At 51.1% G+C, this 24655-nt stretch overlaps 1 protein-coding gene across 2 annotated transcripts in view; it reads left to right on the top strand.

The window, feature by feature from the left end:
- NTN1 (netrin 1) overlaps positions 1 to 24655 on the top strand; it is a 223189-nt gene that overhangs the window by 157302 nt on the left and 41232 nt on the right. For both annotated transcript variants that reach the window (XM_055256017.2, XM_055256016.2), the window contains exons 4-5: positions 3465 to 3614; positions 6589 to 6642. In XM_055256017.2, coding sequence (XP_055111992.2) covers positions 3465 to 3614; positions 6589 to 6642 — 204 coding nt within the window. The remainder of the gene's footprint in view (positions 1 to 3464; positions 3615 to 6588; positions 6643 to 24655) is intronic.

Below are 24655 nucleotides of genomic sequence, written 5' to 3'. Positions count from 1 at the left end.
GAGTCTCTATGTGTTAGTAGGAACTTTGATGTGTCTGTGTCTGTGTATATTTCAGGGTCAAGGGACTACAGCAGGATGCTTTTGACGTTCTCTTCCTCAAGGCCAGGGCCTGAGCCTTCCCTTGGGCTCAGCCTCTCTTCCTTTGGCACTGCCAGTCACATTCTCCCTTTCCAGGCCATAGTATGGCATTGTCATCTGTCAACTCTCCCTACACCTTAAAACTCAGCCTTTGCACAGGGTATAATGGGGGCCATCTCGATTTGTGAATTTTTAGGAAAAGTTCTTACTTTGGGGTCCTTTGGCTGGGGATTGAGAATGAATTCCAGGCAAGTCTGTTAGGATTGCATTGGGTACAGGTAACAGAAAACCCACTTCGTATTATAAGATAGGAGCTTATTTCTCCTTGCAGAACAAGAAATACAAAGGAGGCCATTTAGAATGGTAGTTCCCTCAGAGATCCAGGCCCTTTCCGCCTCTCCACACAGCCCCCGGCCTTCTCCTGCAGTTGTCTTTGCTGGTCCGTGGTCTCCTCTGTGCTGTCATGCACATTTCAGAGGGCTGTTGCAAGGACCAAGGGATTTGACACGTATGAGAGAGTGTGGGTGTGCTAAGGAGTTTGCAGGAGTTGGCACGGGGCGGCTACTGCTGAAGAATACTCTGCCTTGGGTAGCCCCTTTGGGACCCTGATTGCCTCCCTTCCTAGAACAATGATCTGCTGGTGGGGAAACACAAGTCAGCCTGCTGCCTTCGTAAACCAGAGGAATAGGTCAGATTCTTGCAGAATCTTAGAAAGATTTGGAAACCCAGGAGCAAGCATCAGCTCATGTTGAACCAAAGGGTGGGCCCTTAGGAAGTGCCTGCTGCACACAGCAGACACGGTGGCCCTGCCATTACCAAGGACGGCCCTCACTCTGCCAGACCTCAGCTGGTGCCAGGCCAGGCAGCTAAGCAAGTCACCGGCTGTGAGGAGCCGTGGGGGAGAAGAATGCACCATCCTGACTCCACCCAGAGTCTGCTCTGGGTCGGCCGCTGCCAAGATAAAGACAACCTGGGCCAATGAGGGTGTCCACGTGTGACTTGGCTCTGAACGTGCAGTGACCGAGCAACCTTTGGTGACCTCCCTTCAGCCACATCCAAGGATCCAGAAGTTACTGGTGCACAGCTGTGTTCCATCAGCTCGGAGGGGAGAATGTCTTGGCACGAATCTTAGGATTACCAGCTGGCTAAGGGAGGTCAGCCGGCCTGAGCCCCTGATGCTCAGGCTTGCATCAGGGGCTTCGAAGACACGAGGAGCCTGTGCTGTGGCCTTTTGCATTCGCATGGCCGACTTAGAGGCACTGCCCATGCTCCATCTCCCTTCCTACCATGGACGAATTTAAGAGACCATAGGGAAAGGTCAGAGGCCCTCTCCAGCCTCCCCTCCTCGCCGCCGCCTCCGCTGCACGTCTCCATGGGCCGTCAAGGCTGGATCTTTTCTTACTGTTGAGTGAAAAAGACAAACAACAGAGAATGAACTTGAATTTAGGGTACCTCTAAGAAGACAATTTCCTAACAAAAGGCATTACTTCTGGCTGGGCGTGGTGGCTCATGCCTCTAATCCTAGCACTTTGGGAGGCCGAGGCGGGCAGATCACCTGAAGTCAGGAGTTCAAGACCAGCCTGGCCGACGTGGTAAAACCCAATCTCTACTAAAAATACAACAAAATTAGCCGGGCGTGATGGCGGGCACCTGTAATCCCAGCTACTCGGGAAGCTGAGGAAGGAGAATCGTTTGAACCCAGGAGGCAGAGGTTGCAGTGAGCCGAGATTACGCCATTGCACTCTAGCCTGGGCAACAAGAGTGAAATTCCATCTCAAAAACAAAACAAAAACGGCATTACTTCTATCTATAAGAAATAGTAGCAAGACTGGAGCAGTTCCATCTGCCTCACAGGCAGGGAGCCCTGTAGGCTGCCCCCGTGCCAGGGCCTGTGCCCCCACCCTCCTCCCACCTGATGGGGGCACCCCCAGCCCCGGGACCCTCACTCCGAGTGATTCCAGGTTTTGCATGTCCAGACACAACTTCAACAAACAATTCCTCACATTCTTCTCTCCAACTCCCTCCCTCCCTCCTCTTCCTAATTCTCCTCATTGGCCACTCCTGGGCCCGAGGCCAGCTGGGCTGGGAGAGGCCGTGTTTTGAGCCACAGACTCCCGTGCTCACGCCCAGCAGTGCTTGCTGGGAAGTTCTAATCTGGCTCCTTCAGAGTCTCTGCTCTCACTTGCGTTCTTGGGTGTTTTGGTCCTTTTGGAGGAGGAACACATTAGCAGCCATGAGGGGACACCTGGAATTGCTGCAGGACGCCTTGCTGCAGACTCCCCACCTCCAGCCTCCGGGACGGGGCGTGGGCAGGACATTTGCCTCCTTCCTTCAGTCTTCCCCTTCCCCACCAAGCTCTGAGGCCACCGCCCAGCTTCAGGGAGGCAGAACTTAGCAGGGAACGCTGGTGTCCTGTGCCTACAGGTATAGCTGTTCTTGCCCTGAGCATCTGTGTTGGTGGGATGTCCTCCTGAGGTCCTGTGGCTACTCTCTTACCGGAATTGGCTTCTTAGGACACAGCGACAGAGCTTCCGTGAAGCATGACAGGGTGGGCAACCCCACCTCTCCACCCTTTCAAGCCCAGGAGGAGGGTGGGGGGCCTGCTCTGTGGAGCCGTAGTTGCTGGCCTGAGAATCCCGGCCTTGCTTCACCTCCCACCCTGGCCGTTCCCTTCCTGTGAGGCCCTGGGAGTTTCCTTTACCTCTCCCGTCTTTGTTTGCACATTTAATCAGGGCTTTAAGCTAAATGATCACCCTGACCCTTTCTAGTGCTAGTTTATGGGTTTTGTGATTCAGAAGGCTGCCTTGGCTGCCTGGCTGCAAAGCAGGGTCAGGGGTTGGTGGGGGGGGCAGCAGCTGGGGGAGCCACCCCTCCCTGTGACTTCCCTCTAACCTGGCAAACCCCAGAGCTTCACCAGGCCTCAAACCCCACTCCTCCCACGCCCTGGGTTGGCAAGAAAACTTGGGGGCAGGGAGCTGGTTGAGGACAGAGTGAAAACGCATAAGCTGACCCTGTCAAGGGAAGGTGTATCCCCCCATCCTGACTCCTCCACCCAGGTGTGGTGAGGGCTGCGGGATCTGCCTTCCCGAGAAGGTATTTGAAAGCCTTCCTCCTGGGCTTCCAAAGGGCTCCCGCACTTCGCTTTCCTGCTGCCAAAGCAGTCTCTTCAGGTCGGTCCATTTTGGTTTTTATTCTCCGTTTCCAGGTAGGTGGGTGGCCAGTGTCAGAGCTTCCGGAGTGCGTTTGGGCTTGGCTGGGCCTGCTCCCCGTCGCTGCTCTTCCTCCAGGGCAGGGTCCATGGAGGCAGCCCTGGGTAGGGAAGGCTCTGGGGGGATGCACTGGCCCCTTCTCCCTTGTCTGACTCTCCCATTTTGTGTTCTCTGCAGCCTGTGATTGCCACCCCGTGGGTGCTGCTGGCAAAACCTGCAACCAAACCACCGGCCAGTGTCCCTGCAAGGACGGCGTGACGGGTATCACCTGCAACCGCTGCGCCAAAGGCTACCAGCAGAGCCGCTCTCCCATCGCCCCCTGCATAAGTATGTGTGGGGCACCCTGCTTTTCAAGTCTCTGGCTTTGTGGGGGACAGTGAGCTTTTGAGGATGCTAGTCACTGATGTTCAGTGGGTTCTTTTTTTTTTTTTTTTTTTTTTTGAGAGTCTTGCTGTGTCGCCCAGGCTGGAGTGCAGTGGCACGATCTCAGCTCACTGCAACCTCTGCCTCCCAGGTTCAAGTGGTTCTCCTGCCTCAGCCTTCCAAGTAGCTGGAATTACAGGCGCAAGCCTTCACACCCCGCTGATTTTTGTCTTTTTAATAGAGATGGGATTTCGCCATGTTGGCCAGGCTGGTCTTGAACTCCTGACCTCAGGTGATCCACCCACCTTGGCCTCCCAAAGCGCTGGGATTACAGGCATGAGCCACCGCGCCTGGCCCATTCAGTGGGTTCTGTCACCAATGTGCATTCCTGCATTCAAGGCCTCATGCTCAGTGAGTCCACGCAGGAGACCCCCCAAGCTCATAGAGTGCTTGCAGAAGCCACTGGGGGCTAAGCAGAGCCAGCCTGTCTGAGGCTGTCCATCCTGACAAACACTGAGTTTCCTGTTTCTGGGGAAAAGCAAGCCCCTCTCCTCAGCACTGGCCCCATTCTCACTGTCCACCTGGACCCTGGATCCGGGTAGGCCCATTCCGGGAGTGCTGCTGTCACTATTGCCGGAATGCCGGCATTCCCTCTGCCCCTGGTGGGTTCAGAACGGAAAGGACGGACAACCCAGGGCCTTCGAGAGGAGCTGGGCAGGGCTTCCATGCACGGCACCTGTGGCCCTAATGAAGGCTAATAGCAACCCTGAGGCGTTCCGCACAGCTGTTCACAGGGGCTCGCTAATAGCAAATGACCAGGGTCCAAGCCTCGGTAGAGGGGGCTCAGCACCCATCCAGGGCAGAGCAGGTCGAAATGGTTTCACAACAACCTCCAATTGTCAGCCTCACAGTTTGTCAAAATCCTTAAATCCTTCTGTCCATCCAGATTCTGCAAGGTGAACATTTTTAGACAGCTGGGAGGAAATCTGGGGTTCAGAAAACACGGGGGGAAAACTGAGGTCTCCCTTCTTCAGGGAATTAGGAGTTCTCAGGTTGCTCAGAAATGATTGGAACCAACATTTCAAATCCCCAGGTGGAAAAATCAAGCCAAGACACGAGAGCTGGTGTTTCTAAATCAGAGGCTGAAGCCTTGGGAACTCTCATTTCCCAGCCTGTGCCTTCTCCCCTCCTCTCACAAAGGGCGGCCGATGCCTGGCGAGGGCATCGCTCCCTACTTGGACAACCTGGGGCTCCATCCTGGAATTTTTGCTTGCTCTTCCCAAGGGAAGAGCTACAGGTGCCCAGACAGTGCCTGGGGGACTCGTGCCCTGTTTTGTCCCAGCTTGGGCAGCCATGGGCCCTGCGTGTGCATCCCAGAGCCAGGCTGACCTCGGGCACTGAGGTTGGGTGGTCACAGTGACTCTGTGGCCATCGGCTTTGGCTCCATCTGTGGACTTGCAGGATTAGACCGGCCCATTCAGGTGTTGCCTCCAGGATGTTCCTGCTGGGACCAGGTGGTGTTTTAGGTCCAGCTTCCTAATAACCCATTGTGACAGGGCACCTATGGGCTGTTGTTGCTAATACAGTCGCCTGGGAGCAAGATGACCCCAAATTGAGGGCTGTGTCCCCCACTTCTTCCTAAAGGAGCAGAGGATGCCTCTGGTGCCTCTCAGATTTGCCCCCCGGCCTGAGTAGCCCATGTCCATCCACCAAGCCTCAAGTCCTAGCTCATCTAGAATCTAGGAGTCAGAGTTTTACCGCAAAGAATCAGATGGCGGCTAGAGTCAGTGGGGTTTGTGGTCACTCACCAGGGGAAGTGAGTCCTTTCCTCTTAGGGACTTCTGGTCCATGGTTTGGCATTGTCCAGAAAGAGGAAGCCTGAGCTTCAGTGCCAGGCTGCTGCACCGATGAACAGCGGGGACTGGCTGAACCACCTCTCCTTTCTTGAACGCAGGGTGGGGGCCGGGAAGTAGTAGGAACCAATTGCTTTTTAAATATTTATTATTATATATACTTTCTGAGTCGGGATCTTGCTCTGTTGCCCAGGCTGGAGTGCAGTGGTGCCATCATAGCTCACTGCAACTTCAAACTCCTGGGCTGAAGGAACCCTCCTGCCTCAGCCTCCCGAGTGGCTGGGACTACAGGTGTGTGCCACCATGCCTGGCTGATTTGTTTTATTTTTTTGTAGAGGCAAGGTCTTGCTTTGTTGGCCAGGCTGGTTGCAAACTCCTGGCCTCAAGCCATCCTCCAACCTTGGGCCCCAAATGTGTTGGGATTACAGATGTGAGCCCCTGCACCTGGCCAAAGTGCTATATTAGATAGAGAGTAATCAAAACGATCACATGCTTTTATGAGGCCTGTGGATCTGCACTCTCAGTCCCATTCTGCCCATTAAGAAAATGCCTTAGCGCTTGAGATGTGAGGCTGTAGGAACCTGGGCCGTGCTGCCAACACTTCTCTGCACGTGGGAGAAACCTTTCCCTTTGGGCAGGTTCCCAGCCCCTTGCGTGCCGTCCTGCCACGGATCCTTCACCTGTGAGTTGAGCTTAGAGATGAGCAGGGCCCAGGTAACTACATCACGGTAAGCAGAGTGACCTGGGGAAGCCTCTCTCCATCCCCCCAAGGGTGGAGCTGAGTTGATGCCAGGCCCGGGGGTGGGGGCAAGGCCAGGCTCTGTGTTGCCGCCTCACTCGTGCCTTCTCTCCACGCCCCCCTGCCAGGCGAAAGGAGAAAAACCCCGTGTGCCCAGGATGCCGCTGCCAGCTTCTGCTCTTCTGACTTTTCTCCTCTTGAGCCAGGGAGTGGGAAACGGAGGGGAGGGTCCCAGGAAGTTGGGAGGAGTCTGTGCTGGGCTCATTCTAAAGTCAAAAAATCACGTCTTACCTTGTTTTCTCTCCACCACTCTCCTCCCCTCGCCCCCATCTTGAACCTCACGAAGAGATCCCTGTAGCGCCGCCGACGACTGCAGCCAGCAGCGTGGAGGAGCCTGAAGGTAAACCGCCGCCTTCGCTTCTCATTTCCCGCTTTTGTTGTTTGGTGGGGTGGTGGGGTGGGTTAACGGGGAAGGGGCGTTCGAAAGCCCAGACTTCTCTAACCACTATCTGGGCTCTGCTCCGTATGAGTGGCACCCCTCGGTTGCACTGAAGAAGCTGGAGCTATAGGACACTATTTTGTGACTTTCCCTTTGAGAATCAAATGGAGGAGATTTTAATGGTGCCTCTCTCCGGAGCCTGGAACCCTAAAAAATGAGCTCCTCCTACTTGTCCACCAGCTGCCCGCCAGCCCAACACCTTCCAAGCTGAGGGCCTGTCACTCCTTCCTGGGGCTGCAGAGAAGGAAGGAGCCAGATGCTGGGGATATGGAAGGAGGCTTGGGCACTGGGGCGCACAAGCAGAATGCGGGGGGCCCGGGAGCTGGGCGTGGGGGAGAATCACATCTTCATTTTCATTCGCCTCTAACTGAAAATGTAGCATTTCCTTCATGGCAAAGAGAGGTCGCAAACTGCAGCATGCGGCCGAGCCTGCACCTTGGTCACTGGCAGAAGTCACAGCGGTTTACACATCACATTCTAGCTGGTGCAGATATCATAAATATCGTTCGTGCTGGTTATTGCTTCTCTAAATGACAGAAGTTACTAGACCCACTGCTAGATCCTGATTTATAATCGTTAATAAAGAAGCACTCGCGTAACGTAACCATACCATCAATCTGGGTCTTTAAAGATATTTGGGCTGTGGCATTTCAGTATTATTAATTTCCTTTGTAGACCTGTGTATTTTATTTTAGCATGGAGAAATGTTTTTCTGAGGAAGGGTCCACAGGCTTCACCAGTCCTTGGCACAAGAAAGGTTGCACAGCTCTGGCTTTTGGCACTCAGAGGGCACAGAGCCCTGCTAGATGCCCTGCTGACAGCATCTCAGGTCTGCACCCAGAGTCTTGGTCCTGGGATCACACAGGGCTTTTGTGTACTGGTACTTGGGGTAGAAGAGGGCAGAAAGTGACAGTGGGGCACCCCAGCATGGACATTCATGCAGGCTCTGGGGACCCTTTCCCTCCCCCAGAAAGGACTGTAGGGAGGTATGTGGGAGCTTGCAAACCCATGTGGTCGCCTGAATATTTTAGGATACGGACTGGATTTTGGAGAGTATTGGCAGTGCACTGGAAACTTGAGGGAAGACAGATTCAGCACTTGCACAGGCATGGTCCACAGACAGCCAGCAAACAGGAAAGGACAGAAATGCTTTTCAGGGAGTGCCAGAGGCAGCGCTGGGAAAGCCAAAGACAGTTCAGTCTCGCGTTGTTTGCAGAGCCTTCAGGTGCCTTTGGTTGAGCCCCATGCAGGGGAAATGGCGAAGAGAAGGGATTGAAGGAAGCGACATGACAGGGAGACTGGATGACAGAGCTAAGGTGGGAGATGAGGAAGCTCTCTCTGTCACAGCACAATTCAAAGGAACATCCTAAATCAGTTCAGCTCTAGGGGAGAGCAGTTCTGAAGGTAGAAGACACTTAAAGGGAACTTCGATTCTTGCTTTCCTTGATGTGACATTCTTCCTTGCCTGACTGAGACTCACCTGGACAAGATCTTAAGGCTGTGCACACCGCGGGGGACTGAGGCTTCCGAGCAGGGGCTGTGTGCACGGCTCATGCAAGGGCAAGACAGACCTTAATGATCTATCTCTCCATCTCCGTCTTTCACTCTCACTCCCCCCGTTTCTCTAGTCCTTGTAGCTTGACTTCGGGTTTCTCACAAACCCACAAACCCTTGATTTTGAGTTTTTCCCTTCCAAGTCAGAAATAGGCAAATGGGGAAGAATGTGGAGGGGAGGGATCTCATGAGGTTTCTACATAGGCTACAAGAAGCTGGTATAAAACTTCCGAGGTTCTTGGCTCCACCAGACAAAAGATTCCGGAGCAGCCGCTTATAAACACTTGCAGCCTCCTCTTTTGAAATGTCTTCTTTGGGTTGTTTAACTTTTTGGACTGCTTTTGATTTTGTTACTGTTTATTTCCTTTCCTCATTCTGAACCTTTAAAAGCATGGTTTAAACCGAAGCGAGCAGTAAATAAACACCCTTATAAAATATCTTCCTCAGAGAGAGGCTGAGTGAGCAGGTTGGAAGCCTGTAGCAATGTTTGTTGCTTTGACCAGACCCGCACTGCCCTACTCTGGGGGTCCTTGGATGCCCAGGGTGTCTGATGCTCTTCCCAGAGGACCGGAGCCATCTCTGGGACACAAATGCTGGACCGTGGGGCCTCCCACCACAGAGAGGCTGGGCATGCTTTGTCTCAGCGGCTGAGACATTGCAGGCAGGAGGCCAGGAGGGCCCCCTGGGAAGCGGGGCCCGGGAGCTCAGTGCTCCCAAACCTGTCCACTCTTGCCGTGTTTGAATAGGGGAGGCCTCTGTGCGAGGCTGCCTGAGAAAAGCTTGTTTACTTTTGCCTGCGTACCAGAGGAGAATTAATAAGCTGAGAATTTGTTCTGAAAGCTGATGGACATAACCTTCCCCTGAACTCTTCCCCTTGAAGGGCCACCTCACTCCGGGAATGTTCTTTACCTGCTCACAGAGCTAGCTGGTAAGCCGTCATGGGGCAGGGAGGCGAGGAACGTAGTGTCTGGGGGGGGTCTGGGGCCGGGGAGGCCAGGAAGGAAACAGGGAGGAAGGGAGAGAGGGACCACCCACTCAAAAAGGGCATGGTGCCCACGGCTCCCCCGGCACTCACCTACTTATTGGTTGTAGAGACCTCAGCGCTCAAGGATAAAAGAGACACCTGCCTTCCCTCCCTGTACCACCCCTTCCCCACCTATCAACTCAAGGGGAGTTCTTGATCTGCAAATTGTTTGGTTTTGTGGTGGCCATTTGGTTTGGTGGAAGGAGCCTGGTGTGGAGCCAGGAGACCTGGGGTTTGCCCTGCACTGACTCTAAAAACTTGGACAATGCAATGGCGTCTCCTTTCTGCCTTCTGGAAGAATGAAGGGGTGGACCCCGTGCTCCACCGGCCCTTCCCTCCCTGGCTGGCTGTGGCAGGAGTGAGCTCCTCCTGCTGGGATTTCTTCTTCAGAGGTGCCTGCTGCTTCTTGGTCCGCCCTTGAGGGTCCACTTCTCCCACATCCCGGGCAGAGGCCTGTGGGTGGAGCTGCTGGTAAATATTTAGCAACTGCCTGGGGCAGGGGGTGGGGCCAGTGTGTAGCATCTGCCATTTCCCTTGGTGTCAGTACTCCCTCCCTGGCTGGTTTCTGGCTACTCAATGAGATGTCATTGAACGTGAAGTTGGGAGAGGTGCATGACTGGCCCTCAGAGCCCATGGCAGCTGATTCCACCTCACCACTGCCCATGGGCCTTCCAGCAGAAACAGAGCAAAGAGGTCCAGAGGCAGGAGAGGCTGCCTTTGCTGGCCTCCTTGGTTTGAGGGATCACAGCTGCCTTTGCATGGAAGCTGGACCCAGGGCTCTGGGGGTACAGGAGCATGGAGCCGGCCAACTTCTGGGCTCCCTCCACCTCCCAACAGGGATCCCGGGTCCTCTCTCCTAACTCTGTCTTCACGAGGCACTCACTCCATCGGGGCCTTACCTGGTACCTTTGGCTAGCTGCCCCAGCAGCTCCAGCCTGGGGTGGGCGTGGCTGCCAAGGGCACCCTTGCACATTACCTTGTTGGTAGTCTGAAGGGGAAATGCCGCAGAGCCCGACAGCTGAACCTCTCCGAGAATCTCCGCACTCAGGTGCTACCAGGCCTTTGTGGTGGGGGTGGGGGTTGACCTTAGAGAAGTCACTTCTGGTGGCCTCTCAGCACCTCCATTTTTTCACGGAAGGAAGTTGGGTTTATGTAGACCTGCAGCCTGGATAAGCATGGATTATTCTCTTGTTTAGGCTTTTGTTTGCCAAGATAGGGAATAGGTTGGGTGAATACAGGAAAATGAGTTGATGGGACTTGAATGCAGTATTGGCGAGGGGTTGTAGGGAGGGAGAAGAGGGAGAAAAAGGCACTAAAATGGCAGGCCGAGACCTGAGGGCTGCTTGATCCCTCTCTCGGATTCTTCATTTGTGAAATGGGGTAATCACAACCCTGCCACTAGGGCTGTTGTGAGGATTAAATGGGTTGATCTCAGTAAAGCCTGTGACTCAGTGGAGGGCCTGTTCAAAGTGCTCGATTAAAAAAAAATACATTGACATGCAAAATACAAATGCCATGGTATAATGAGGGGTTGAGCCAGCTTCTCTATCCAGAAAGGTGGGATTGGGGTGGGAGTTGCTGGCGTGAGGACAGGCATGGAGAGTCAGCTTGACTGGGCTTTTGAAGACCTTGGGAAGTCACAAGTTGGACTGCCCAAGGCAGGGAGCAGCTGAGGGAACTGCATGGTGGCCTTGTCACAGCCTTCCAGCAGCTCATGGTAGAGTCTGAACCAAGCAGAGAGGTAAGAACTAGAAACCAGTTAAAGGTCAAGAGCTTGACTTTATGATAGCCAAAGGGTGGAAACAGCTCACCTGTCTATCATCGGATGAACAGATACACAGAATGTGGCATATCTATACAGGGATTATTATTTAGCCATAAGAAGAAATGAATGGCCGGGTGCAGTGGCTCACGCCCATAATCCCACCACTTCGGGAGGCTGAGGTGGATGGATTGCTTGAGCCCAGGAGTTTGAGTTTGAGACCAGCCTGGGCAACATAGTGAAACCTCATCTCTCCAAAAAAAAAAAAAAAAAAAAATTAGCCAGGCATGATGATGCACGCCTGTAGTACCAGCTACTCAGGAGGCTGAGGTGGGAGGATCACCTGAGCCCAGGAGGTTGAGGCTGCAGTGAGCCGTGATTGCACCACTGTACTCCAGCCTGGGTGACAGATCAAGTCCATGTCTCAAAAAAAAAAAAAAAAAAAAAAGTTCTGATGTGCTACAACACAGAAGAACCTTGAAAACATCATGCTGATTGAAAGAAGCCAGACCCAAAGGCTGCATATCATATGATTCCATTTATCTGAAATGTCCAGCATAAGCAAACCCAGAGACAGAAAGCAGATTAGGGGTTGCTAGGGGCTGGGGAGCGGCTGTTTAATAGGTACAGGTTTTCCTTTTTGGGTGATGAAAAAGTCCTGGAACTTGATAGTGGTGATGAGTGGTACAATGTTGTGAATGGACTTAATGCCATTGAATTGTACATTTAAAAATGCTAAATCTGGCCGGGTGCAGTGGCTCACGCCTGTAATCCCAGCACTATGGGAGGCCAAGGTGGACAGATCACCCGAGGTCAGGAATTCGAGACCAGCCTTACCAACATGATGAAACCCCATCTCTACTAAAAGTACAAAATTAGCTGGATGTGCTGGCACACGCCTGTAATCCCAGCTACTTGGGAGGCTGAGGCAGGAGAATTGCTTGAACCTGGGAGGTGGAGGTTGCAGTGAGCTGAGATCACACCACTGGACTCCAGCCTGGGCAATAAGAGTAAAACTCCATCTCAAAAAAAAAGTGCTAAATCTTATATATATATTTTGCCACAATTAAAAAAAAAAGGTCAAGTGCTTTGGGTCAGAGTCCAAGGGTGAAGTGAGTCTGATTTGTCTGGGGCTGGGGTGAGTGTCCTGGAGACGAGGCACTGGAGCATAGGCAGCAATGGGGGACATGCTTGCCTTTCTGTCGCCTCACTGGGAACCTTTGGAGGGGATGGCGGAAGTCCTCTGTTGTCTTCCAGCCCTTTAGCTGTGGGTGTATGGCTTCGAGTTCTGGGTGCTCAGCCTGACCCTTTCTCCCCTTTTGGAGTTACCTTAGAAGGATCTGGTTCCTTGAGTCCCAGGTAGTGAGGCTTCAGTGCTCTTGGTATAGGAGAAAGGGAGCTGTGGGGTCCACAGAGGAGACCACTGGCAGGAGGGTGGATCACTGGAGACCATGCAGACAGCCGAGGCCACTGGTAAAGAGGGTCAGTAATTGATTGACCAAGGCACTGGTTTCAAAGGGTGGTATGAAACGGGATGTTAGGCTGTCCCAGGTTAGCCACTTAGATAAATGACCGGTGAAGTCATTAACACACCATCAGATTAGTATTATCCCGAGAGAAGATTGGACCAGACCCAGAATAAAAGATAAATGGATTCTGGCTCAGGGAAGGAGGAGACAACATTTATATACATAAGATGCTTGCTCTCTCTGTGCTAGGCACTGTTCCAAATGTTCTACATTATTAACCGTTTAATCATGTCTTCCACCCATGGAGCTAGGTACTGTCATCTCCCCCCCCGTTTTACAGAGGAGTAAACTGAGGCACAGAGAGATGGGTGAGCCCTAGCAAGCAGCATCACTGGGATCCCGGCCGTGGTTGCCTGGGTGCAGAGTCTGTGAGTGGTGTTGGCCACCATGCCGTTCCCACAGAAGTTATGTTTTTGTTTGTTTGTTTGAGATGAAGTTTCACTCTTTCGCCCAGGCTGGAGTGCAGTGGCGCAATCTCAGCTCACTGCAACCTCCACCTTCCTGTTTCAAGCAATTCTTCTGCCTCAGCTTCCTGAGTAGCTGGGATTGTAGGCGTGTGCCACTACGCCTGGCTAATTTTTTTATTTTTAGTAGAGACGGGGGTTTCACCATGTTGGCCAGGCTGGTCTCGAACTCCTGACCTCATGATCTGCCCACCTCAGCCTCTCAAAGTCCTGGGATTACAGGGGTGAGCCACCATGCCCAGCCAAAGTTATGTTGTTTGGTCAACTTTAGATAATTAAAAAAAAAAAAAAAGTCCTATGTGGTAACATCCTACTAGGAAAGAGGCAAACTCGAGTATCCACTGAGGGGTGACCTGAAACCAAAGAGACATGGAGGGGCAGCCAGTCAAAAGCCACTGCCTTTTACAGGTGCCAGTTAAAGGGGTTCTGGTGAGTGTGGTTGGTTGGCTCATGGAGCTGGCATGACCAGGGCCACAGGTGGTGAGCACTAGAGAACAGTTAGCAGAGCTTCGACCCTTGGGTCACAAGGTAGCCAGGGTGAGACAGGGTGGACAAATCAGCTAATCCCAGAATGGGTGAGCATAAAGAACCCAAAACTCCCACTGGCAAAGAATCAGCGGAAGATTGTTAGAACTAATAAGAGAATTCTGCAAGGAGCCATTAAACAATTAACGTACAAAGGTCAGCATGGCCTGCAGTAAGTACTCAGTGAATGCACATCAATTTTATGATAATGGAAACAAAATCTCAACTAGAATACCAGTAAAAATATGAAACACAGAAATAAATGTAGCAATAAAGTACAGCATGTATATAAAGAACAAGACTTTTCCAAGGAACACGAAGAACAGAAGAAAAGGAGGGTCTTGCCACGTTCTGGGAAGGCAAGACCCAAAATTGTAAAGCTGTCAGTTCTCCCAGAAATAATCTATATATTAGCATAATTCTAGTCAAAATCCCACTTACATTAAACACGATTCCTACATTCAGCCAGAAAAATAAATGGGTGAGAATTGCCAATAATTTTTTTAAAAGAAGATTAATGGAGGGTGATTTGCCCTACCGGATATTTAAAGATATTGTAAACAGGATTATTTAAATGAGTGTGGCACTGGTGTAGGAATAGAGAGATCACTAATGCTGAGTAGAAAGTCTAGAAACAGGCCAGGTAGAGTGGCTCACGCCTGTAATCCCAGCACTTTGGGAGGCCGAGGTGGGCGGATCACTTGAGGCCGGGACTTCGAGACCAGCCTGGCCAACATGGTGAAACTCCATCTCTACTAAAAATACAAAAATGAGCTGGACCATGGTAGTGAGCGCCTGTAGTCTCAGCTACTTGGGAGGCTGAGGCATGAGAATCATCTGAACCTGAGAAGTGGAGGTTGCAGTGAGCCGAGATCGCACCACTGCACTCCAGCCTGGGCAACAGAGCAAGACTGTGTCTGGGGGGATAAAAAAAAAAAAAGTCTAGAAACATACTCAAATGTAAGCATAAGAACTTAGCATATGGTAAAGCTATGACTGAGTCAGTGCAGGAAAGGATGAATCAATCGGTAAATGGTCCTGGGAAAACCAGCTATTTATTTTAAAATAATAACAAAATATGCTGTATATCACCAATGGATTAAAGATTTATATACCTTCATTATATGTCCTTAAATGTTCTAGAATACAATATATATGAATATCAATGTAATATTGATGTGAGGAAGGCCTTTTAGACATGATACAAAAGCATAAAAGGAAAGATTTTGAATAAATAGTAAGCAGAGCCGGGCGCGGTGGCTCACGCCTGTAATCCCAGCACTTTGGGAGGCCAAGGCGGGCGGATCATCTGAGGTCGGGAGTTCAAGAGCAGCCTGACCAACATAGTGAAACCCCGTCACTACTAAAAATACAAAATTAGCCGAGTGTGGTGGTGCATGCCTGTAATCCCAGTTACTCTGGAGGCTGAGGCAGGAGAATCGCTTGAACCTGGGAGGCGGAGGTTGCAGTGAGCCGAGATGATGCCATTGCACTCCAGCCTGGGCAACAAGAGCAAAACTCCATTTCAAAAAATAATAAGTGGAAAACTTCTGTATCTCAGAAATCTCTATAAGCAAAATAAAAGGCAAACTAAAAGCTGAGAGACATATTTGTGACATGGTTGACCAAAAAGATTAATGTCCTCAATAATAAAGAACTTTTACAATTCAATAAGAGATCCTAATATGAAATCAGGCTAAAAAAGTGAACTAGAAATTTAGAGAATTTGTACAAATGGCAATAAGCATAGGAAGCATTAAACTTACTAGTAATAAAAAATAACATTAACAAGAATACTCTTTTAAAAGCTTATTAGGGATGAAGCCATGGTGGCTCATGCCTGTGATCCCAGCACTTTGGGAGGCCAAGGTGGGAGGACTGCTTGAGTCCAGAAGTTCAAGACCAGTCTGGGCAACATGAGGAGACCTTATCTCTACTAAAAAAAAAAAAAAAAAAAAAAAAAAGCCAGAGGTGTTGGCACATGCCTGTAGTCCCAGCTATCACACCACTGCATGGCAGCATGGGTGACAGAGCGAGACCCTGTCTCAAAAAAAGAAAAAAAATTAGAGATTAGAGTGACACTGTTCAGAGAATAAAAAGTAATTATTGTCTGCGTTGAAAAGGGTTGGGGAAGCAGGTACCCACCTACTCTGGTGGTGGGAGGGTAACCTGGTGCCACTTTTATGAAGGGTAATTTGGCATTGTGTATCAAAAAGTATCCATGACCCCATCAGTTCAATTCTAGGAATTTAGCCAAAGGAAATAGCGATGTGTGCCAAAATTTAGCTACAGAGATGACTATTGCAGCATTGCTTCTAATAACAGAGACACGACCTACGTGTCTTTGAGTAGAGCTTGAGTTACCCAGCAATGGGATAGCCATATAATGATGTGGGGAGAACATCTAAATGGAAAGATAAAATATAATGCCAGGTGACAAAAACAAGTGACACAACACGTTACAGCTGAAGAATGAGCCATATCGGTGGAAAGACTGCTGTACAGGAGCATTTCGCGTAGTTTTCTTCTGTTCATAGATTTCAGTGGTTCTTAATCGGGGCTATTGTATGCCTGGAGATATTTCGGGTTGGGGAGGGTGCCGCTGGCATCTAGTGGGTAGAGGCCAGGGATGCTGCCAAATATCTTGTGTTACGCAGGACAGCCCACGCAACAGAGAAGTACCTGGCCCCAAATGGTGATGGTATCAAGGCTGAGAACTCCTGTTATACAGAATAAAATCCACATGTTCTCTCCAAAAGCATTAAGGAGAGCTGGGGCAGCACTGGGAGACAAACTCAGCTCCTTTATTAGTTACGCATCATGTTGAACTGGATGCAGCTGACGGTTTAGAAAGCCGTTTCCTCGGCCGGGTGCGGTGACTCACGCCTGTAATCCCAGCACTTTGGGAGGCCGAGGCAGGCAGATCACCTAAAGTCAGGAGTTCGAGACCAGCCTGGCCAACATGGTGAAACCCTGTGTCTACTAAAAATAAAAAATTAGCTGGGCGTAGTGGCACGCACCTGTAGTCCCAGCTACGCAGGAGGCTGAGGCAGGAGAATCGCTTGAACCCGGGAGGTAGAGGTCGTAGTGAGCCAGGATCACGCCACTGCACTCCAGCCTGGGTGACAGAGTGAGACTCTGTCTCAAAAAAAAAAAAAAAAAAAAGCCATTTCCTCAAGTCAGCAACATTTCCCATGTGACCATGTTAAAAAAGGACTGAGCTTTTGTGTGCCTGGTCGCTTTTCCATGGTAAAACTTAGCATAACCTAAAATGAAATATACCCCAAATTCCAAGTTGTACTATACATTAGTATATTCTGAATTAATGTGATTCAACTCATAAACTTTTTATTTTGAAAAATCTTCAGAAGTAGGGAGAAAAACATGGGGGACAGTTACATTCTCATCACCTAGACTTAACAATTCACATTTTGCGGTGTTTGTTTCAACTATCTTTTCTGCTAAAATTTTTTAAAGAAGTTTAGACGTTATGACATTTCAGCCCTAAATATTTTGGAATACACCTCCAAAAACTGAGAACATCTCAATGTCATTATTATACCTCACAAAATTAACGACGCATTTCTTAATATCATTTGATACATAGTCCATATTCAGCATTTCTTGGTTCTCCCTCAAAGGTCTCCTCACAGCTGTTTTGCTTGCTGGTTTAATTGTTAAAACATTATGTGGCCGCGCACGGTCGCTCACGCCTGTAATCCCAGCACTTTGAGAGGCTGAGGCAGGCGGATCACCTGAGGTCGGGAATTTGAGACCAGCCTGACCAACATGGAAAAACCCCGTCTCTAGTAAAAATACAAAATTAGCTGGGCGTGGTGGTGCATGCCTGTAACCCCAGCTACTTGGGAGGCTGAGGCAGGAGAATCTCTTGAACCTGGGAGGTAGAGGTTGCAGTGAGCCGAGATGGTGCCATTGCACTCCAGCCTGGGCAATAAGAGTGAAATTCTGACTTAAAAAAAAAAAAATTATGCAGGTCGGGCGCGGTGGCTCATGCCTGTAATGCCAGCACTTTGGGAGGCTGAGGTGGGCGGATCACTGAAGGTCAGGAGTTCAAGACCAGCCTGGCCAACATAGTGAAACCCCGTCTCTACTAAAAATACAAAAATTAGCTGGGCACGGTGGCAGGCACCTGTAATCCTAGCTACTTGGGAGGCTGAGGCAGGGGAATCGCTTGAACCCGAGAGGTGGAGGTTGCAATGAGCCGAGATCGTGCCACTGCACTCCAGCCTGGGCAATAGAGCGAGACTCTGTCTCAAAACAAAACAAAAAAAACAAGAAAACATTATGCAATGTTGTGATATATGAAGCACTCTATTTAGAAATGCATCTGGGTGCCATTCCTGGGCTGCTTTCGAGGATGCAAAGTGGCATGTAAGATGGAAAGTGTTCCCCGTGTGGTACATGCTGTCACTGTTAACTTCACCTACCCTTAAAGAAGAGGCACTGCCACGTCCAGTCCTGTGGCTTCATGGAGTGAGTGGTGGGGTCAGAGGGTGTGGAAACGGAAAGACATTCAGCAGTTATTTAAGGTGCTTAAACCGTGGGATTCTCAATCTTAGCACTGTTGACCTGGGGGCTGGAGATCTCTTTGAGCTGGCGGCTGCCCTGTGCACTGTAGGATGTGAAGCAGTATCCCTGGCCTCTTCCTACTGGATGCCAGCACCTGCCCTCTGGCCAGTTGTGATAATTAAGTGTCCCTTGGGGGACAGAGGAGCCTCTGGCTAAGAACCACTGGATCAAACCCAGATTTTCTGACATCAGCGCAGGTTGCCAGAATTCTGTTCCAGCGAAGAAAGCCAGAGCCCAAGCCAAGGGGCCATGGGACTCTTCTAGTGGGGGGACCTGCTCACTGCCCCCACCGCCTTGAGATCAGACATCCCGTGTGTATTAGGTCAAACCGTGTGGAATTGCCGCTGTATATGACCATTTCAGACCCACAAAAATGGCAATTTCCTAGGGTTCAGCTTAACATTTACTTCCCCTTGGCCAGGAGAACCTGCTTCTGAGCAGCCTGCACAAGTCAGTTTCCCGTCTCTTCTTTCTCGCTCTCTGCTGTTTCCCTCCCTCCATCTCCCTCTCTCTCTCCTACACCCCCTACCCCCACCTTCCTCATTCTCTCACTTTCCCTGGCCTCCTCCCCACCACCCCCGTCCTTTTCCCCTCTTTCTCCTTTTAGGGACCTGCACAAAGGGCCGGGGCAGAGGTCAGGCTGGGGGTGAGCAGGGCCAGGCGAGCTCTACTGCCCCCCCACCCCTCCACCCTGGGCCTCCATCACCCCAAGGAGCACAAAGAAGCCATTTGCATGGTGGGTTTCAGGACCCCCATTGTTCCCCTGTCTCTGGGCCTTTGCAGGTGGAGCTGCCACCAGCCTCGAGGAGGATAAAGGGATGAGCTGGGAGGCCAGAGGAGCAAGTGGGGGCGGAATATTTAGCCCTTCTTGGGAGCTCTTCCCACTGAGGGATCAAGGAGCAGGGCTGATGGGAACGGGACAAGTGACAGGTGTCAGGGAGAGGATGGGAGTCCTTGGACCTACCTCCATGTCACACAGCTGTCACAGCGACCTTGCTGGCAGAGGCTGGCAGGGGTGGGGCAGTGCAGGCTGCGGAGCTAGGCTGAGGCAGGGGTGGATGCAGAGACCCCCCCAGGTGGCCCAGGCTCAGAGCTCGGCCTGAAACCCCTTGCAGATTCCTGTACAGGTCCTGGGCTGTGGTGGGAGGGGACTTGTAGCAACGGGGTCACACCTGGCCTGAGGCCCTCAGCGTACAGACTCTCCTGCCCCTATTACAGTGGGCTCGCCTGGCAGAATCTCCACAGCCACTGAACTGGGGTAGGTAAAGCCCCCGTCCAGCCCCAGAGGCAGGGGGTTGAGCAGGACCCACAGTGGTCCCTCTAATTACTTAAATACCCTGCCAGATCTAAAACCGCTCCAGACTTAAAGAAATAATAACAACCATCACTGCAACCCTTTACTGGAGATCATGGGTTTTGAGTACTTCACCCCACTCTAGTTAAAGCATTCTGCAAGCCATTTGGTAGTCCTGGAGCCAGTCTTCTCGGCGAAATGAAGGAGCTGGGCTAAAGGACAAATTTGGCCCCTTCTCAGCTCAAAATCGCTGGGGCCTGGGAAGGCCTGCTTTGGAGGCCACTGTGGCCACCAGACCCCATCTGCTATCCTCCCCTGTGCTGCCAGCAGCTAGGCAGGGCCTGGGGTGCAGAGCCAGCCTCGTGTTCTCGGGCACAGCACCTGGGCAATGAGGGGTGCCTGGGAGGTTCTTTCAGGGCTGTGTTGAAGACACTGTGGGGAATTTGGACCAAGGAGGGTGCTCAACCCTAGGGTAGGAAAGAAAAGAGGAGAATGGATTGGTGGGGACATTGTTTAGCCAATTGCCAGGCTGCCTTGCTGTTGTAGACATAGACCTTCAGAGTTGGAAGGACCAGCACAGTGGTGTTGCGGCGGGGAAGCTACCAGCTGCCGCCTCCTGTGGCTGGTGTGATTATGCTCAGACTGTCCCCAGCCCCACCTCCTGCCGAGCAGGATTTTCCTCTCGGCAGCTCTCTCCCTCTGCTCCTAAAGCTGTTTGTGTGGCCACATGATACACGTCTCCTGCCTCTGCCCTGGGGCATGGTTCATGGACCTTGTCTTTGCCATCCAGGGCAGGGCTTCAGGCTTCAGGGCAGTAGATTGGTGTCTAGGAGGGAGGCAACCAGCGGGGCATTGCCCCTCCCCATTCCCTCCTCCAGAGAGGTCAGTGCCTTCCTAGGGAAGACTGTGACAAGTGTCATTTGCACAGTTTTGTGGTCTCTGCTGAAGAGTACAATGTATTGTGGGATTAAGGAAAGGAGAAAGCCTTCTATTTGTAGAGATCAGGAACGAAGCAGGGATCTGAAATTATTTTGCACAGAGAGGCATGTGAAGCTTGGTGGTGTGTGGAGCCGGCTCACACCTGTTCACACCTGCTCCCACTGGCTCACAAGGGCCGACTGTGCATCTCTTCCCAATTCCGCATTCAGGGTGTCCTGCTGTGAGTTTGAAATTGGCCACAGTGGGAATATTTACACTTTGGAAGTTGACAAATGGTAAAATCAAAGCATTTTTTTGTTTAGTTCCCCAGAGAGCCAGTTGTTAAACATTCCTCAGCACAGCATTGTCCAAAAGGCATCCTGAGAGTGAAATTCAGGCTCTCAATACCAGAAGGAACCTAGAGATAGGTCATCCAATCGGGCCTGCACATCTGACAGACGGGGAGACTGAAGCCCAGAGGAGGACAGTGGCTTGTCTTAGGTCATGCAGTGAGTCGATGGCAGAACCAGTATTTCCACTTTACCACGGTCCTTTAAGCAGACCATCCTTTCAAGCAGGAAGCTATGGAGTGACACAGAGGCTTAGAAAATCTTCCTCCTCCTGAAGAGGGATTAGAAATTCATGGCATGGGCCAGGCGTGGTGGCTCACACCTGTAATCCCAGCCCTTTGGGAGGCCAAGGTGGGCAGATCATCTGAGGTCAGGAGTTCGAGACCAGCCTGGCCAACATGGCGAAACCCTGTCTCTACTAAAAATATAAAAAATTAGCCAGGCATGGTGGAGGGCACCTGTAGTCCCAGCTACTTGGGAGACTGAGGCACGAGAAACACTTGAACACAGGAGGCGGAGGTTGCAATGAGCTGAGATCATGCCACTGCACTCCAGCCTGGGTGACAAAGCAAGACTCTGTCAAAAAAAAAAAAAAAATTCATGGAAGGGGAAATGGGTTTTAGAGAAGACTGCTTCAAGATTTTCTTGAGGCTGAAGCTGGGCTAGGCATCTACCAGCCTCCCTCTTCCCCTGCCCTAGTCTCCTGGACCAGCCTGCCGTCTGTCCTACGAGGCCACCTCTTTCAACCCAAGGATTAGGAAGTTGCACTTCAGCATCTAAAAATCTTCCCATGGTCCAAGATATCTTCATAGTAGCTTCTATCTTCACCAGACAGAAAAGCCTCCAAGAAGGTGGTGACCTTTTGAGATTGTCCTGGACTTACCCCTTCCCTCTTCTTCTTTGAGGCTAGTTGATGGCTGTGGGTGAGATGCCAGCCATCCACCCAGGTTATCGGGGCCCTGCTGTCTTTGGCTTTAATTCTCCCCAGAACCTCAGGGGGTCCAAGACAGGGATTCTTATGTAGGTGATTTATTGAGGGGGTGCTTTCAGAAGAAACCAGTAAGGGCATGAGGGAGGCAGAAGAGTGCAGGGGAAGAAACTGGGAAAACAACAAGGCTGCAGTGGAAGTCTAGCCTCAGCCTGATCCCGCGGGAGCTCGGGAATCATATCTCAGAAGGTGTCATATTTACAGGCAAAAGGGCTGGGCAGTGATACATGGGGAAGGGCACATATAACCTCCCAGATAGCTCCAGGGAAAGCAGTGTCCATCCATCAAGGGCAAACATTCAGAGAAGGGTGCAAGTGTGAGCTGTGTGCAGCTGGGTGCACAGGCCCAGTCAAGGGGCTCTGGGCGGGGGACCAGCCACCTCTGCTATACTTGGTAAGTGATTTGGTGGGAAAGGAAGCTTTACTGGAATCTGGGGACCATCTGTGGGTTTCTGTTTTGTCCACTCTCCAAGAGCCCTACGCTGTAGAAAAACCTGGTGGCTATTCTCTGAGGTCCCATGTCCTCCCTCCTGTGTCCAGCTGGTCTCAGTAATGACAGTCTTACTGATGTCTCTCACATCTCTTCTCTAGAAGACCAGAGACCAAGGGGAACTGGAGCGAGAGAATCACAGCCCAGGAGTTCAGGCTCGGCTGTGGATGCTACAGATCCCTAAGTACTGTACCTGACCACTTGCTGGAAAGGTCACATATAGACTTCCCAGAGAGACTTCCAAAACAGTTCTGAGAGACAAAGGACTAACTAGCTATCACCTAAGAGGGAGGCCATATGTGTGGGAGGCACCATTGAGCTCCATTCCTGGTACCCACAAGTACCAGCTCCTGTTAGAAGCTGGGGAACAGTGACTTGGGCCCCTTGGGACAAGATAACAGGCATACCACCATGGCTGCACCCACTATTGTCCTAATTCAAACTCTTTCTCTGCTTCTCACAATCCTGTATTGGTTAGGGAAGGTTATATGCTGTAACAAACAGCTCAGATAGTATAGTCCAGCTCTTTCTTTTTCTTTCTTTTTGTTTGAGACAGTGTTTCGCTCTTGTTGCCCAGGCTGGAGTGCAGTGGCACAATCCCGGCTCACTGCAACCTCCGCCTCCTGGATTCAAGCAATTCTCCTGCCTCAGCCTCCCAAGTAGCTGGGATTACAGGAACCCACCATCACGCCCAGCTAATTTTTGTGTTTTTAGTAGAGATGGAGTTTCAACATGTTGGCCAGGCTGGTCTTGAAGTCCTGACCTCAAATGATCCACCCACCTCAGCCTCCTGAAGTGCTGGGATTACAGGCGTGAGCCACTGCACCCGGCCCTGCTGTTTCTTTCTTATACCACAGTCCATCACAGCCCTGGATGGGTGGCTCCCTTCCAAGCAGTGAGTCAGGCACCCAGGCCCGTTTCATCACATGGCTCTGCCATCTTCTAGGGCCTGTCATTGTGGGTTTCTCTGCATCCAGCCACAGTCGGAAAGAGAACGTTGGGAGCTCATGGGAAACCTATGGGCTGGGCCTGAAAGTGTTGAGGATCACTTGTACATGTGTCCCATTGGCCAAGACTCAGTCACATGACCACCCCAACTACAAGGAGGTCGCTGGGTAATGTAGTCTATATGTCTGGTTGGGGGTGGGGGAATGGAGTAGTGTTTGGTGACCACATATAGTCTTCACTGTAGATCTTTTTTGATCACTCTGCTGACTTTAGGGACATCTGTAGCCACCTGTCATCGTGGTATTGCCATTTTGGCATCAGGAAGTGGTGGTGAGCTTTGAGGAGCTTTGTGTGTGTTTGTAGGAAGTAGTTTAGCCCAGTCTTAGCCCCAGGGTGTGCATTCTGCCCGACAGCTGCCTAGGTTTGGGATGTAGGCAAGCTAAGCAAAGGCAACGTCGGGTTCCAAGGCATGACCTCATTGGCACTGGCTTAACCAGCCAAGCTAACTGGCTAGCCAACCAGCCGGGTGGACGCTACAGGCCTACAAGCATCCTTCTTTCATGACCTTCCCAGGGAGCCCCGCTCAGCTCAGCTGAATCACCCTTTAGTGCTGACAGCAGTTCCAGTCTGTGTCCACTGTTGGCTCTCGCTGGAGAAGCCTATAGAGAGCCAACTGGTTCCCTGTTGGGACAGCTTTGTTTTCCCTGCTGAACACAAAATCCCCTGTTCACTGGGAGAGCTGACAAGGAGACCCCATGGGGCTGGCCCGGTGGGAGCAGATACCAATGAATGCAGCGCCCGAATGGCTTCAGCTTATTAAAGGCGAATACACAGGATAACTCTGCCCGCCGAGTGGGAGATAGAATGGAGGGCACAGAGCTGTTACAGCGGATTAGCAGCCGCAGACGGATGGAGGCAGGTGCAGCCTTTTCTGCAATTTGGAAGGGTTTATGAAATACTGATCCTGTGCTCTATAAATCCTTCCCTTGACCTCATCTGGGCTACAGGCTGAAAATGGGGGATTTCTTGTTCAGCCAGGCTTGATAGTGGCTTTTAGTATTTTCCGTGTTCCCTGCCAACTTCTAGAATTCCCTGGGAATTTTGATCAGAGGATTTATGCATGTGTCCATTTATTCGTTTTCTCTTCATTCATCACTCACACATTTACCAAGAGCCTGGGCTAGGTGCTGGGGTTACAGAGCTGAGTAGAACACGGGAATTTTATCCTCAAGGGACTGGTGTACTGTGTGAGAAAGACACAGAAATAGAATATTCTAATTCAGATTGTTAATTGTTAACTAAATCTACACATGTCAGCAGATACCAACATAACCTTCCATGGGCCTGAGCCAGTGGCAGGCGTCACTAAGAGACTGCTAAGTCTTTTGCGGCCCAAGTGAATGAAGCCTCAAGTCCAACAAGGTGTCTTGTTGCCTCTCTGGATGGGCTGCTGTTTTTTTTTTTTTTTAATGGCACAGA

This window comes from Symphalangus syndactylus, chromosome 20 (genome assembly GCF_028878055.3).
Source record: "Symphalangus syndactylus isolate Jambi chromosome 20, NHGRI_mSymSyn1-v2.1_pri, whole genome shotgun sequence".
NCBI classification, from domain to species: Eukaryota; Metazoa; Chordata; class Mammalia; order Primates; family Hylobatidae; genus Symphalangus; species Symphalangus syndactylus.
Note: the sequence above shows the minus strand (reverse complement) of the source record. Positions and strands in the feature narration are given on the sequence as shown.